Source organism: Hippichthys cyanospilos, chromosome 1 (genome assembly GCF_059441005.1).
Source record: "Hippichthys cyanospilos isolate Australia breed blue-spotted pipefish chromosome 1, RoL_Hcya_1.0, whole genome shotgun sequence".
NCBI classification, from domain to species: Eukaryota; Metazoa; Chordata; class Actinopteri; order Syngnathiformes; family Syngnathidae; genus Hippichthys; species Hippichthys cyanospilos.
Window position 1 is genome coordinate 31,682,501 of NC_142369.1, and position 14,487 is coordinate 31,696,987.

General features: G+C 37.9%; 1 protein-coding gene across 3 annotated transcripts in view; it reads right to left on the minus strand.

Annotated features, from left to right (window-relative positions):
- hk2 (hexokinase 2) overlaps positions 1-14,487 on the minus strand; it is a 36,122-nt gene that overhangs the window by 5,758 nt on the left and 15,877 nt on the right. Inside the window, exons 7-14 of one of the 3 annotated variants that reach the window (XM_088410785.1) lie at positions 11,969-12,152; positions 10,797-10,958; positions 10,374-10,604; positions 3,500-3,804; positions 3,283-3,428; positions 2,515-2,634; positions 2,236-2,331; positions 778-877 (exon numbers count right to left, since the gene is read on the minus strand). In XM_088410785.1, the coding sequence (XP_088266911.1) occupies positions 778-877; positions 2,236-2,331; positions 2,515-2,634; positions 3,283-3,428; positions 3,500-3,804; positions 10,374-10,604; positions 10,797-10,958; positions 11,969-12,152 (1,344 nt within the window). Of the gene's footprint in view, positions 1-777; positions 878-2,235; positions 2,332-2,514; positions 2,635-3,282; positions 3,429-3,499; positions 3,805-10,373; positions 10,632-10,796; positions 10,959-11,968; positions 12,153-14,487 lie in introns of all 3 variants that reach the window. The other 2 variants (XM_088410777.1, XM_088410767.1) reach the window with 2 other exon arrangements.

Sequence of the window (14,487 nt, forward strand, 5' to 3'; positions counted from 1 at the left end):
TTTATGCTTGATGCGTGAATGCTGCGTGCGGAAAAAAGACAAGCGAAATCTCGCCGGCACGTGTTTTGCAGCACTTTATACTCTGTGCAGCTTTCTCCTGCAGTCAGACAATATTCGACAGCATGAAAACAACACTACTCTATAACAGGAGAGAATCCTAGTAGATTCAAATGATCCAAATTCTTCCAAGCTTTTTCTTAACAGACTCCTCATCTATCTCCAGCGTGCTTGTTTGCCAGGAGTTGTTTACAGTAAATAGATCACTGCAGTCCTTTTCAGATTAATCATAAAAGTGTTTGTACCATCGAACTTCCATAACCAAGAGTTCGACCGCCATGTTGTCCGTGCGGGAGAAATTCCAGAGGGTATGCATTGCAAAAAATCTGGAGCGCGCGGCCCACAGGGCATGGTGGCCAAAATGACGTCATTTGACGCATGGAGCCATGTGGAGTTCAAGTCAAGCAAAAACCAAGCATGCTGCCACCCATCTTAGAAGATTTGCCCCCTTGCTTTTTCTTAAGCTTAATGAAGTCTTAACCTTGTGTTTGCGTCCTGCTAGTAGGATGACTGAAAGTGCTTGATTTGACATCTACGTAACCGGCTTTTTAAATGTTAATATTGCAGAGGATCAGCTTAATATCAGCCAATATTGGGATCATGATAAAAACTCGATTAATCGTGAAGCCCTAGCCCAAACTGATCATTTCCACACAAATTGTCTTTTTTTTTTTTTTTACCTCAAAAAAGAAAGATTTAAGAATGGTAGATAACACTTACCAACAATGAGTCCCACCTCACACTTTGGGTCTTCATAACTACAAGTCATCATGGTTCCTACTGTATCATTAACTACTGCCACAAAGCTCAAGTTAAACTCCTGCAAGCAGTAATAGCACGAAAAAGAGCGTTACTGATTTAAAATTATTACATTTCCATTACATAAATTAGTTGTGATCTCATCTGCGGTAATTGGCAGTAATACATTATATCTGCAGGGAAACAAAAAAGCTTGGGAGCAATTCATTTTTTCTGGCCTTCTTGAGATGCGGACATACATACATACTTCTGCAACACAATATCAGGTGTCTACAATAAACATCACTACATTGGACTTCATTGTCTTTTCAATCTTTTGACAAATGTTGAACATAATAGTCAAATGAACTTCATTTCTTTGACAAATAGTTTTGTTAATCAATAACTTCATCAAGATAAAGCTTGCTAATTTTGAGACGCAGGGAAAGATGGATGAATGGACGGACGGAATTAGATGATTAATTCTAATTATACATATATATGTACATACATATATATGTACATACATACATATATATATATATATATATATATATATATATATATATATGTACATATACATATATATACATATATACATACATATATACATATATATATATATATATATATGTACATATACATATATATATATATATACACATATATATGTACATATACATATATATACATATATACATATATATATATGTACATATACATATATATATATGTACATATACATATATATATATGTACATATACATATATATATATGTACATATACATATATATATATATATATATATATATATATATATATATATATATATATATATATGTATGTACATATATACATATATATAGATAGATATATAGATATTTATATATATATGTATGTACATATATACATATATATAGATAGATATATAGATATTTATTTTTTGTTTTGTTTGTGTTGTATCTGTATATTGAAGGCATGTCAACCACCCCCCCACCACAGGCCTCGATAAAATTGTCGCACGTTAACTCCTCACCGCCATACATGCTATAACCGGTTTGTAATGATAAAAAGGTTGGACTGGATTAGAGGATATCCTCTACATCTCTAATTAAACCATAAGGAATGACACTAGAACATGATGTTTTCCTCCATACCACTAAAAAGCCCCGCATGAACATGGCGTTTAGGCTTAGGATTGGAATGTTCTTTAGTTTTAATTGGCGCTGCCACTCTATTTACTCCACATACTGTGGTACTGATTTATTTTTCAAATGTTTACATCTTTTATTTTTTTTAACAAGAGCATGCAACTGGAAATTAATTAAACATTTAAAACATGCAATATAAACAGTAGTAGCAAATGGTATTTTAAAAATCATCATATTTTTCAAATTGGTAAGGCACGTCAGATATAAAGGAATGCTTCGTTCACTAACCCCTCTGCATCGCACAGCATCCTTCAGTAACGTAACAATATCCTGTCCTTCACAACCACTAGCTTTGAATCCCTTTGTCCACTTCAGCAGAATGCCCTGAAGATGACAGTGTACATACATGATTTAACATCGACATTGAATATGACCTATCAACATCCATATTTTTGTCAGATTAATGGCATGTGTTATATCATCAGTATTAGTCATGCTTGTTTAATATATAATATATAATGCTTTTTTCAGCATGAAAATTTACAAAAGAAGCATGAACAACCTCACCTCATCCAGTTTGCTTTGATCACAGGGGAAGGAGAATGTAAATCCCAAAGGTAGAGACGCTCCTCTCAAACCCATATTTTCCAAAAAGTTGGCCATGCAGTCCACAATGTGGCTAAAAAGCTGCAGACCAAAAATCATGCAAACATTTACTCCATCAGTGTATCAACTTTATTCCATCAAATTAATATAAAGAACAAAAAATCGGAACAGCAGTTTGGGAGCCGATTGGTTTCTCTGAAACCTAGGCCCATGAACGTCTTTTAGCCAGAAACCTAGGCCTGTTTGGCTCTCAAGTCATCATTGGCTGAATAATTCAGGGTTATAACGTTCATTAATCAACTAATGTGACGAAACAGTATGGTGGAAATGGAGAAGGGCTCGTTTGCAGACAGGTTTTGAGAAATAGGCGTAGTGAATATCTAAATCAATTAGATGGTTGTTCCACACTTGAGAGGTTAGCATCAATTCCAAAGACCCAACTATTTGCAAACACAAATTAAATAAGGTCTTCAATTTTCCATAATATGCACACTTCAAGAATTTGAAAGTGTACATTTACGCTGTACACTTCACGAAAGTTTCCTTGAAATTTCATGATGGTGGAAATTTGGATTCTTTAAGTTACCGCATTTCAAATATGGGGAAGTCTGCTTTGAAATGTTTACTAAGGTTTCACCTCAATCATATGCTGATCAACATTTCTAAAAGATGAAAGAAAATCCTGTGATTAAACGTTTCTTTATGAGTGCAACTTGGTGAATACTTCACCTCTTTTCCTGTCCCTTGCATTATCTCCTGTGGAATACTGTAGTTCTTATGATGCATGTCAGCATACTTCCTGCCACTTTGCAGACGTACAAGGAGCACTCTAAAGCTTGAGCCACCAAGATCCAAAGCCAAGAAATTTCCATGCTCTGAAAGCACAGAATGGTTATTCAACACCAAGTGAAGACAAGGGATTTGACAGTACAGATGCAAAAGCTACCTGTTCCATCTGGAGTAGAGCCGACAAATGTTGGAAGCATCCTGATGCTTGCCTGATTGTGTGCTTGCTTTGACAAGCCTCGTATCATATCTTCGCTAATTAGCCTTTTCACTTCCATCAGCTGCTCCCGATTCAAACGCAGGGTGTCAAGTATGTGTTGCCGCTCAGCATTCTGAGCGGCAAGGCGTAAGGCTACAGCTGTTACCATGGCTGCGCCTTTCCCACTTCCAACCTCAGACCTCAAAAAACGCACGTCACAGTCAGGCACTAGCCTCCGTACCATCTTGTGAAGCCTCCGAGAAAACCTGGGAATAGGTCATTAATACAAATGGTTAATGTACTGTGGTGACCTTCGTGTATTTTATGAACACTTGCTTCTCGGAAACCTTTGGATTCATACCAGTCACGCGACGACGACTGTACCAACTTCTAAAGGTCAGACCACATAAAACTAAATGAGCAGCACTAACACACCACCTGTCGGTTTCATCGAGGCTTTCATTTCCAAAATGTGAGACATGATTAGTCGACCTCAAGCTACAACAAGCTACAAGCTGATTGGAAAGTTTTTTTTATTTTTTAAGTGAATTATGGCTAAATTAAATACAAAATTTACGAATTTTCAATTTAATTTATGCCAGAAATGAATTTCTCCGGAGGAAATCAATCAAACAAACAAAAAGACAAAAAACAAAACAAAACAGTGTTTTGTAGCGATTCACCCCAAGAGCATGAGAAAACAATTGAAAACATTTTCCTGATCAAATAAATATTTGGCCTATACGGCATACACGATGGCCAGTGTCTTTGAAGGTGTCAGAGAAATCTATGAAAGAAGACTAAGACAAGCCCAGCTGCCCAGCAGCAAAAGAGTAACTCAGACCAACCAAGATTGACTTTTCTTTGCCGGCAAAGGGAGGGGATGGCTCTCATGTTCGCCAAAGCCGTCCGAGGCCAGCTGTCCCCGCCTGCTTTTTATTCATTCAGCAAAGCATTAAACAATATAAGACAACAAAAAGAGCCAGCTCGGTGCGCCAACAGCTGGGCCAAGGTTTCAGTTTATACTTTCCGGCGTCAATAGCTCTATCTCAGGATTGCGGCGAGATGAACTAGGACTGCATCGATGGATAGCAATGCATGCTATTCTAGACAAGAAATCAACACATAATGATAACAACCTAATATATGATTTCTTTCACATTTTATCATTAGGTAAATATTGAAATCGATTATTCATCATGGTTGGTCAAAAATGTCTTTTTATTGACCTTTTTTTTTCAACAAACAGTATATAAACAAGGCTTCAAGTCTTGATTCTTACAAATAATAATGATAATAAACTAAACATCACTCATGCAGATAATATATTAATTATGGGTGACTTCAATATTCATATGAACTCCCCATTGGAGCCCACTTACTGTAGCATTTCAAGCAATAATCGATGCATTTGGTTTTACACAAATAATAGAAGCAGCGACACACCGAAATGGTAATATCTTAGATTTTGTGTTAACCCGTGGCCTAACTGCCTCAAATGTCACAATTTTGCCGTATACTAACGATATGTCTGATCATTATCTTATAACATCTGAAGTCCTAGCTCAGTGTAGTCTTATTGACCACAACCAAGGCTTTAAGAGCCGTGATATTAACTCATCAACCACAGCTGCACTTTCTGAACTACTGCCTTTCGCAACAGCTGCCTTTCCATCTTTCATTGGTTCAGTCGATAAGCTCACAACCGATTTTAATTTTCTTTTAAATTCCCTAAACTCTATAGCGCCGTTGAGACTTAAAACTCGTTTGAAGCGGCACACTCCGTGGTTTATGGATGAAACGCGTACGTTTAAATTGTTAAATAGACAACTTGAGGTTTTCCATCAGGCCTGGTGCGATAGCTTTCTGAAATATAAAGAGGGGACAATCAGGTTCATGAGAGTCTGGTTACCCTGTCCCAGTTTGATTTAGTATCCCTGGAGTGTCTTACACACCTGGTTAATGCAGCAGAGCCGACGTCCTGCATGCTCGACCCGCTTTCAGGCAAACTCGTTAAAGACTTATTCCAGATCTTAGGGTCATCTGTCTTGAATATTATCAATCTGTCACTCTCCTCTGGCATTGTACCTGAAGCTTTTAAACGGCCGTCATTCAACCATTAGTTAAGAATCCCCACCTAGATCCTGAAAATCTCTTTAACTATAGACCAGTGTCACATCTTCTGTTTATTGCCAAAATTCTTGACAAAGTTGTAGCACCACAGCTTAGCGATTTCATGGTGGATAACAATAGATTTAAAGTCCTTCAGTCGGGTTTTAGGGTCACCCACTCAACTGAGACAGCCCTTGTAACAGTGACGAACGATCTTCTCTTAGCCATGGATTCCAACATCTCATCAATATTATTATTGCTTGACCTTAGTGCCGCATTTGACACTATTGATCATCATATTCTTATAGAACGTCTTAAATCATGTGTTGGTATCTCAGGATCAGCACTTTCTCGGTTTAGATCTTACATCTTGGGAAGGACGCACAGTGTCTTTTATGGCAATGCTATCTCTGAATCTTCCTCTGTCTGATGTGGTGTCCCGCAGGGGTCAGTACTTGGTCCCTTACTGTTCAACATCTACATGATTCCTCTTGGCGATATTATATGTAAACATGCTATTAGTTTTCATTGCTATGCTGATGATACCCAACTTTACATGCCTTTAGAAATAACAGATCCGTGCAAGTGCAGTAAACTGGAGGCCTGCCTTGCCGAGATTAAACAATGGATGTCTTCCAATTTTCTGCTTCTTAACCCTAGTAAAACACAGATGTTAATTATTGGCCCTGCTCATCATCAGCACTTGATTAAGAATAACACGATGAACCTGGATAACTGTACTATTTCCCAAAGTAGTTTTGCAAAAAACCTTGGCGTGATATTTGACTCAACTCTCTCTTTTCAGACACATATTAATAACACGACAAAAACGGCATTTTTTTCACCTTCGCAATACACCTTCGCAATTTGCTAGCTAGATGGTGACGGTTGACTTGACCGCCCCCATTTGGCGCTGCGCTGATCGACCATCGCGAGTTAAGAGATCGACCGTCTGCGTTCTACTTGGTTGGACTGTGGGAAGGTTCCTGCCCAATGGCTTTGCCTGCTGTCAAGTAATCATTGGACTATATAGCATAATATGTTTTTGCAATCAATATAGTGTACCTGTATTTGTCTGTAATGTGTATCTATTTGTCTGTATTTGGTGCATGCAGCATCCACTTCAACCTGTTCCCCTGGAAGGGGACTCCTCCCATCTGTGGTCCCTTCTGAAGGTTTCTGATTTTCCCCAAATTGGGTTTTTTGAGTTTTTCCTTTCCCTTCTGGGAGCTTTGACAGGGGACGCTGTTGTGTACCTTACACTGAAAAATGTCTCTGTATGACTTCTTTTTTCAAAAGAAGTCTTGAAATGAGTTCTTTTCATCTGTGAAGCGCTTTGAGACTTCGGTGATTCAGGGCTATACATATAAAATTTGATTGATTGATTGATTGATTGATTGACAAAAATAGATAACATAAATAATATTTAAAACAACTTACTTGCCGAGTACAAAACAATGAAAAAAATGAAGCCTACTAGGAACCAAGCACAATATTTACTTTTAAACAAATTTTAATCAATTAGCAGTCAAAATGTCTTTTTCGGTCATTTCAAACCGAATTTATCCCAATTTTTTGCCAGAGATTTTTTTAAATTGGGTCTCAATTGACAGCCAGCACTGGCACAGGCCTTGTCTACATGTAAGCAGCTAATTTAAATCTGCATAGACTCCCCTCGTCGTCGTTATTTAAAAAAAGTCGCATCTATATGAAACTGCATAGTGTCGTGTAAAAGCATGCCAAGTCGCTTGGTGGCAGTAATGTAAATGTACATAGAACCTCTGCCTCTGACGAGTCCAATCAGAGAGAAACTCCGCCTCTGACGTAACCAGTCTCCGCGTCTTCGGCAAGAAAAAAAGTAGCGCGATGATGCAAATCTCCATTGACGCTGGTCACACGTAACCACAAAGCGTGGGGAAATCCCCACTTTGACTGGAGGTTTTGAAAAATACGATTTTGATGAAAAAAAAAAAAAAAAACTGGCCACATATAGCAAAAAAAGCAAAACTTAGACATTTACTGCCCGTTTGCAAGAACCCCACGAAGACAGCGTTCAGATGGAGCGCCAAGAGTGGACGGTTTTGTATTCCAGTCAATGGAGTTATCGCTTTTGTTGTGTGTCGCGTCAGCCAATCAGCTTTGGGAATGTTCAACGGTTCACACAGGGGGCAGGAATGAATCATTGGCAGCTGCTTTACGTTCACCTGGAGCTACCCAACACGGCCAGCTGAGCTTTCAATACAAAAACGGAGCCAAGCAAGAGCACTCACCTGGCTTGAAGAAAGGTTGAAGGGAGAACTTGGGACAACTGGTATGTGCAGTGTTTGCTTCCTTTTTAAACAGTTCTCAAAGTTTCTTAAAGTTCTCAGCAATGCTCTCCTTTCCAGATCCACACTAAAGTGCACAGCAAGCTCACTCCCCTCCCCTTGCGTAACGCTGTTGCATGAAAAGTGAACTTCATCTTGACTTCGCGACAAAATGCCTCACGTACAGCGTAAACGACGCGCTCCATCTGAATGTGGCATTACACTGGCAAATAATATATTACGGGGAGAAAAGCAGAGGTTTTAGTCTTGCAAACGTGGGAAACATTGCCACCTGGTGGTAGGATGACAAAGTGCTTGATTTGACATGTACGTAGAGTAACTGGCTTTTTAAAAGTTTATATTGCCAAAGAGCAGCTTCGTTAATTGTGGCAGCTAATATTGTGATCGCGATTAAAATTCAATTCATTGTGTAGCCCTAGTATTGGTACACATGATGGCAGCTAATACTATTATCGTTAATTCTCTTTGGGCAATTTTCCCATCACAAAAGTGAAATTTACAAAATAAAACAATAAAAAATTGCCATTTCCTGAAATCCTATATTGGAATATATAGGTCTTGAGAATGTTGCCCCAAATTCTAAATAAATTACATCCTGATGGCTGGGCTAATGACTAGCCAGTTGCACCTGTAATAGGTGTCTATAGGCTGTATCTTGTCTGTCTCCCTCTCTTTGTATTTGTTTGAAATAAAAAAAACAACAACAAAAACATGCAAACAAAAATAATGGATGGAAAACAAGCCAAGCAAGCAGACCATGAATTTATAATGGCTCCCCGGTTGGGGAAAATATGAAACAAGCCAGCACCTGTACTAGTTAATTAATTAAGTAGAAGTCACAGCTCAAGCGTGACAGGAAGAAGTTATTATTGGTAAAAGTGGTATGCTAAGTGAAGGAATAAAACACACACACACACACACACACGCGCACACACACACACACACACACACGTGCAAAAGTTTGCAATGTGTGTAACTATAGAGCTACTCTAATGAATAAATGAAGCTTGATGCGATGTGTTTTCAGAGCAGTAGAAGATTTGAAACTGCAAACACATCTCTGTCCGTTCTCCTTGCGAGCAAAAAGAATCTAAAGTCCTTTGTATTTCTTCCTTGTGTGTTGTATACTAGATGTTCTAGGTTGACCGAACCTGATCAATTCTGAGACGTGGTAGATGGAGACAGACGCATGCATCTACATCATCAAAAGCCAGGGCATGGTTTGAGCCATAGTTTAAAAGAGTTAATGTCATCTGACGAAGAGTCTGATTGCGAATTCAGCAAAGCCGAGCCGTATTCGTCACATGAGTGCATTTGGATACGGATCCACTGATATCAGAAGAGCTCTAACCCCAGAACCTTCTTTAAAATGCGAAGGGAAGCGCTAACATGCTAACAAGTTTCTCACAATCCAATCAAGTCTAAAGGAAAGTCTGCTTTCAATCAGGAGAATGTGCCACAAATTATCACACAAAAATCAAGTACAGTGGACCCCCGTTTTACAACACCCCTGATGTACGTTATTTTCATGTTGCCAACTGGAATACTGATATATACTATATATATATATATATATATATATATATATATGTCACAATGTTTAAAAAATACACATGCACGTAAACGTACTTTGTAAATAGCCAAAAATGTGTAAATATTGTGTCAAATATGAAAGTGTTGTTGTGGGCATACTTGACAAAATATGAATATAAATTGTTATTTTGCTATCAAAAAGTACTTTTGCATTGTTTTTGTTCTTGGTTTATAGAAGGAAAGGAGTGTTGAGATGTTTCAGAAGCGACTAAACAAACAAACAAACAAAAAACATATTAGTGTCAAAATTACGGTTGTGCACGATACACATCTTTTGACAAAAAGCTCATTTTTTCCTTATTTTGTCCAAAACAGTTTGGTGTCACTTAAGTTACCTATTTTCAAGTAGTTATTACTAAAGAACGGAATAAGGTAGAATCACACTTTCTTTTTCGAATTAAAAATAAAATCCATTCTTCCATATTGTATGAGCCACGTATACATCGATATCTCAGACAATATTGTCTTGAATATCAGTCTTGAAAACAGAGCGAAAATGCTCGAAATTAACACTCTAAGGGTTTCCTCTTCAGATAACGCTTGACACTTAAAGAGTTAGGAGGAAACAAAGGGGAAAAGAAAACGAGTTTCTTATAATAATAGGTTGTGTTACATTCTACTTTTTAGAAACATCAATAAGTGTGAGTGAAGGGGCAAGTCAAAAGGTCATTTTCATTTGCATGCAGTAAAATTTCTCACAAGCCAATCAAGTCTAAAGCAGTGTTGTTCACATAAAACATACTGTTCATGTTTTCTTGTTTCTAATAAATTACATGTGAGATTGCATGGAAAGTGTAACTTACTCTTGATGATTTTTGTACACAGATCCATCAACTCCAATGGTGGTGCGCAGTTTCTCAACTGCTTTGTTGTCCCTGATTTGCCGTAGCACTGCAACTAATGTGGCAGCACACAAATGTGCAGCCCGTGTGGAAACAACTTGACACACTCTCTGAGTGGCAATGCAGTCTTCCAAGGTTGGATTGAGGCCAAGGCCTCGGAGGACATTTTCAGCACTTATTAGACCTTCCTCTCTGCTACAAACAACACCACAGATTAACCTATCACCAAGGGATCTCAATTAACACACAAAAAATTGGTTCATAAACTAAACAGGGCAATATGGTGATGTATCTATCGCTAACCAAAAAGCAATAGAAAGCCAACACATGTCAACAAATAAACAAACAAGCAGGAAAAAAAACCCAACAACAACAAAAACTAACTTGTCACTGTCGATGGAATAGATGTGGTTGGTGAGAAACTTTCCAGTCATAAGGAGCTGGGCTGTCGCCTTGCCCTGGAAGAGAAGCTGGTCTTTGGTCATTTTCACAAGGATGAGACGGACCAGTTCTCCCATGTACATTCCACTGATCATCTTCTCAAAACTAGAAATGAATGCAAACAAAACAAAACCAAAAAAAGAGTATTGAAATTTGTAAATGTTTACAACAAAATCTTTTTGTCCACTTAAGGGGTGTGCACATAATCATGCTTCTATTGTTTCCTTTTTTTCCTTCACTGTTTTGTACATAGATATAAGTGTCTAACTGTATGAAGGGTAAATGACCAGCTACCATGTTTACAGTAATTTCCCTGACAGCATGAATAGTGCAGCTACAGTACTTATCTGTGTACCTTTTCAGTGCCTATTTTTATAAAAACAAATATATTTTCACTGTGACTAATCAATAAAAAATGATGTTGCCTTAGATGTACAGTTGGTGTTCAATATCAGTTAAATAAGACAGAAATGCTAGCATGCATCATGTCCCATGTCCAACAGGGGATGCCGTTATAACCGGCTCCATATTATGATCTAATGGCACATCTGTTGAAACTTGTGAAATTTCTTGTCTGGAAACTACATGCTTATTCGTGTGGTCATTTTGATCTTCATTCTGACCATCATTTGAATGCAGTCCTCTTTAAAAAAAAAAACAAAACAAAAAAAACGATGTCCAACTCAGGGGACCTCAGATCACACCCAGCCCAAATTCCAATAAACAGTGATTATTCATTGGATGATAAGGACAGGGTCAGCCTGTTGATAGTGAAAATGTCCAAATAATAAAAATGCATCACTTTTATATTGCGCTTTTCTGGAAACTCAAAAGACGCTTCACAATAGATATGCTATTCATGCCCTCAAATGATTGACAGCCATTCTAATTACATTGAAATATTATATACAGAGGCGGTTTATTGGAGGTACTGAACCTGACCAATTTTACATGAGAATAGGAAAAACTCTCTACTATTTTCAGATAAGACTTCCTGACACTCTCCTCTTCAGCACCCCTGTAAAGTCCTTACTGAGGAGGCTGAGGAGTGTGATCCATCCATCCATCTTTTTTCAAACCTTGTATTTATACATGTCACATACATACATACTCACAGCTGTTTGCCAGGGTTCAGCGAGCCAGCATCTATTTCTCTGTCAAAATTTGTGCGTAGGTCCTCCAAGGCACCATCATCTCCAAAGGCACCCCACTCCGTATTGACACACATCTGCCCCTCATCTCCATCCAACAACTCAAGGTTCCTCATTTGCTCCATGTAACAAGCATTTGTCCCTGTTCCTGTAAGGAAAAATAGTGGATAATGTAAGTGCATGCTGATGAATCTCAATACTTTGAAAAGATAAAACACAGATATGTATTAGCATTTTAGGAATATTACACATTGAAAAAGTGATGCCTTAGTGATTTATTAGGTATGAGGCATGAGGTATGAGGTAGATTCTGTTGTTTTAATATGAGTGCTCACAGAAATTTTGCCTTGATGAATATTACTGTAAGTCCTCAGACAGGAGGTGGAGTTTGTTTTTGCAGAAGTAAACATGAGAAAATAATTACACATCCAACAATTGTGTGGCACACACATGCCTCGAGATCTCAAATTTGAGGAGGATGTGGGGCTATGTATAGTTGCATATCGATGAAAATTAAAGATGGTAATTAATATCACATTCATAACTAACCTTACCAAAAGGGAGGAGTTGAATACAAAGCAACAGGAGCAAAGAAACAAACCCTGAGGAACACCTGAGATGACTGCAGAATATTTAGACAAAGGATTATTGAAAACAAACACCCTGGGTTTGTTCGATGTGATCCATGGTATCAAAAGTCGCACTCAAATCAAGAAGCACGAGCAGGGATAGGGTGGAATGACGGGAGTTTACTCATAATGTATGGTCCATCTAGTCACTTGTGTTGATAATACCTAATAAAATAACTAGGCTTCTGTCTTCCATTGGAGTAAAATAAAGACAAAACCTGCCTTTGGTCTGTCTTCTCTATGTAGCTTATATGTTTACACATACTGTATACAAGCAGACCTGTGCTTGCACACAAATGCACCTACATGCCATTTGCAGTGGTAGGTCTACAGTTCACCACCTGTAATCCTTCCCAGGGGAAGGGATTTGCCACATATCATGAGCAAAGAAGAACACACATTCACTGTACATGAGGAGAGCAGATCACACAGCGGTACCATGGTGATCATACTTCTCCAGACACAGACGCAAAGGTTGATGGTGTGATGTGGATGAAACCATTATTAAGTATAAGTATAAATGTATACATAATTAATTCTCTACTGTAAGGTCTTTAGATTAATTTGCTAGCTTGTTAATGTATACGTACAGTATATGTATACGGTATGTATGTGTAATGTAATACGGTATATTACAAATTCTAAGATCTGAAATTTTTGTGCACTTGTTCTCAATGTGAGTGCTGAAGAAAACCTAAAAAAGGGCAAGACACGCAAGGCATGGTTTCTAGACAGCGACTCACAACAGAGATCTCAAAATGAACGCGATGAATGAAACCTTTTTATGGAGAGTATTTTTTGTTGTTGCTGCCAAAGGAGGGTGGAATGAGTTTGCTCAAAGTACAATGCTACGTTGACTTACGTGTGCCCCAAGTCAGGTTTAAAGTTACGGCCCTTCTTGATTGTTATATTTGTTTATGTATGTCCATGTATGTATTTGCTTTGTACAATGTGCCAAAACTTGATGAAAAAGCTAGCCTCAGATAATAAGCAAGAGGAAAATAAAAAAGGCCCCTCAGTCACAAACGTGCTTTTATCTATTGGACAAAATATAAAACACACAATTAGTAATTACAAAATGAAAAGGCTCACAAAGAGCTACCCAGACAAGCACACGCCAACTATCCGGTCATGCACTTTTAAAATACTTAAACATACATAAGTATAACACATAAACACAAAAGATGTCCCAAAGTTATTACGTATACTTGTTAAAACCAATTTATTGTTTAGTCTTTCATGTTTTTTTTTTAACAATACAAGCATTATTTTCTTCTAAAAATGTGATCAAAAATGTGTGGGAAAAAATGCCTTTTTTTTAGACAAACATTTATTTGATATATGAATGAATTGGGCTCAGAACATCACAAAACTAATTTTTGAGTCAAGGTACCACTTGCATGTCAAAACGTGGCTAAGTTTAGCCTGATTTGTTTGTAAAAGTTACGGTGGTTCTTTGCTGCATGTGTTTGTACTATGCACTTTTGATGCATTTCTTTAAAAAAAAAAAAAAAAAAAACTACCGTAAATTCCGGACTATAAGCCGCTACTTTTTTCCAAAACTTTCAACCCTGCGGCTTATTCAGTGATGCGGCCAATTTATGTAATTTTTCTAACGGCCGCTAGGGGCGCTCGAGTAGAAAAGGTAAGATTAAGACCGATGGAATATATGCGTCGAGGAAGACTGCATCTTCCTCCCATCATGGAAAATGCAAAAAGAAAGGCATATGACGCAGGACAAACTCCATTCCAGCTGTGATTCCTGGGGGCACAACGAAGTATTTGCAGCCGCTTGACATTAGTGTGAATCGTGCATTTAAAGTGGCGCTCCGTGTTGAATGGGAGAATTGGATG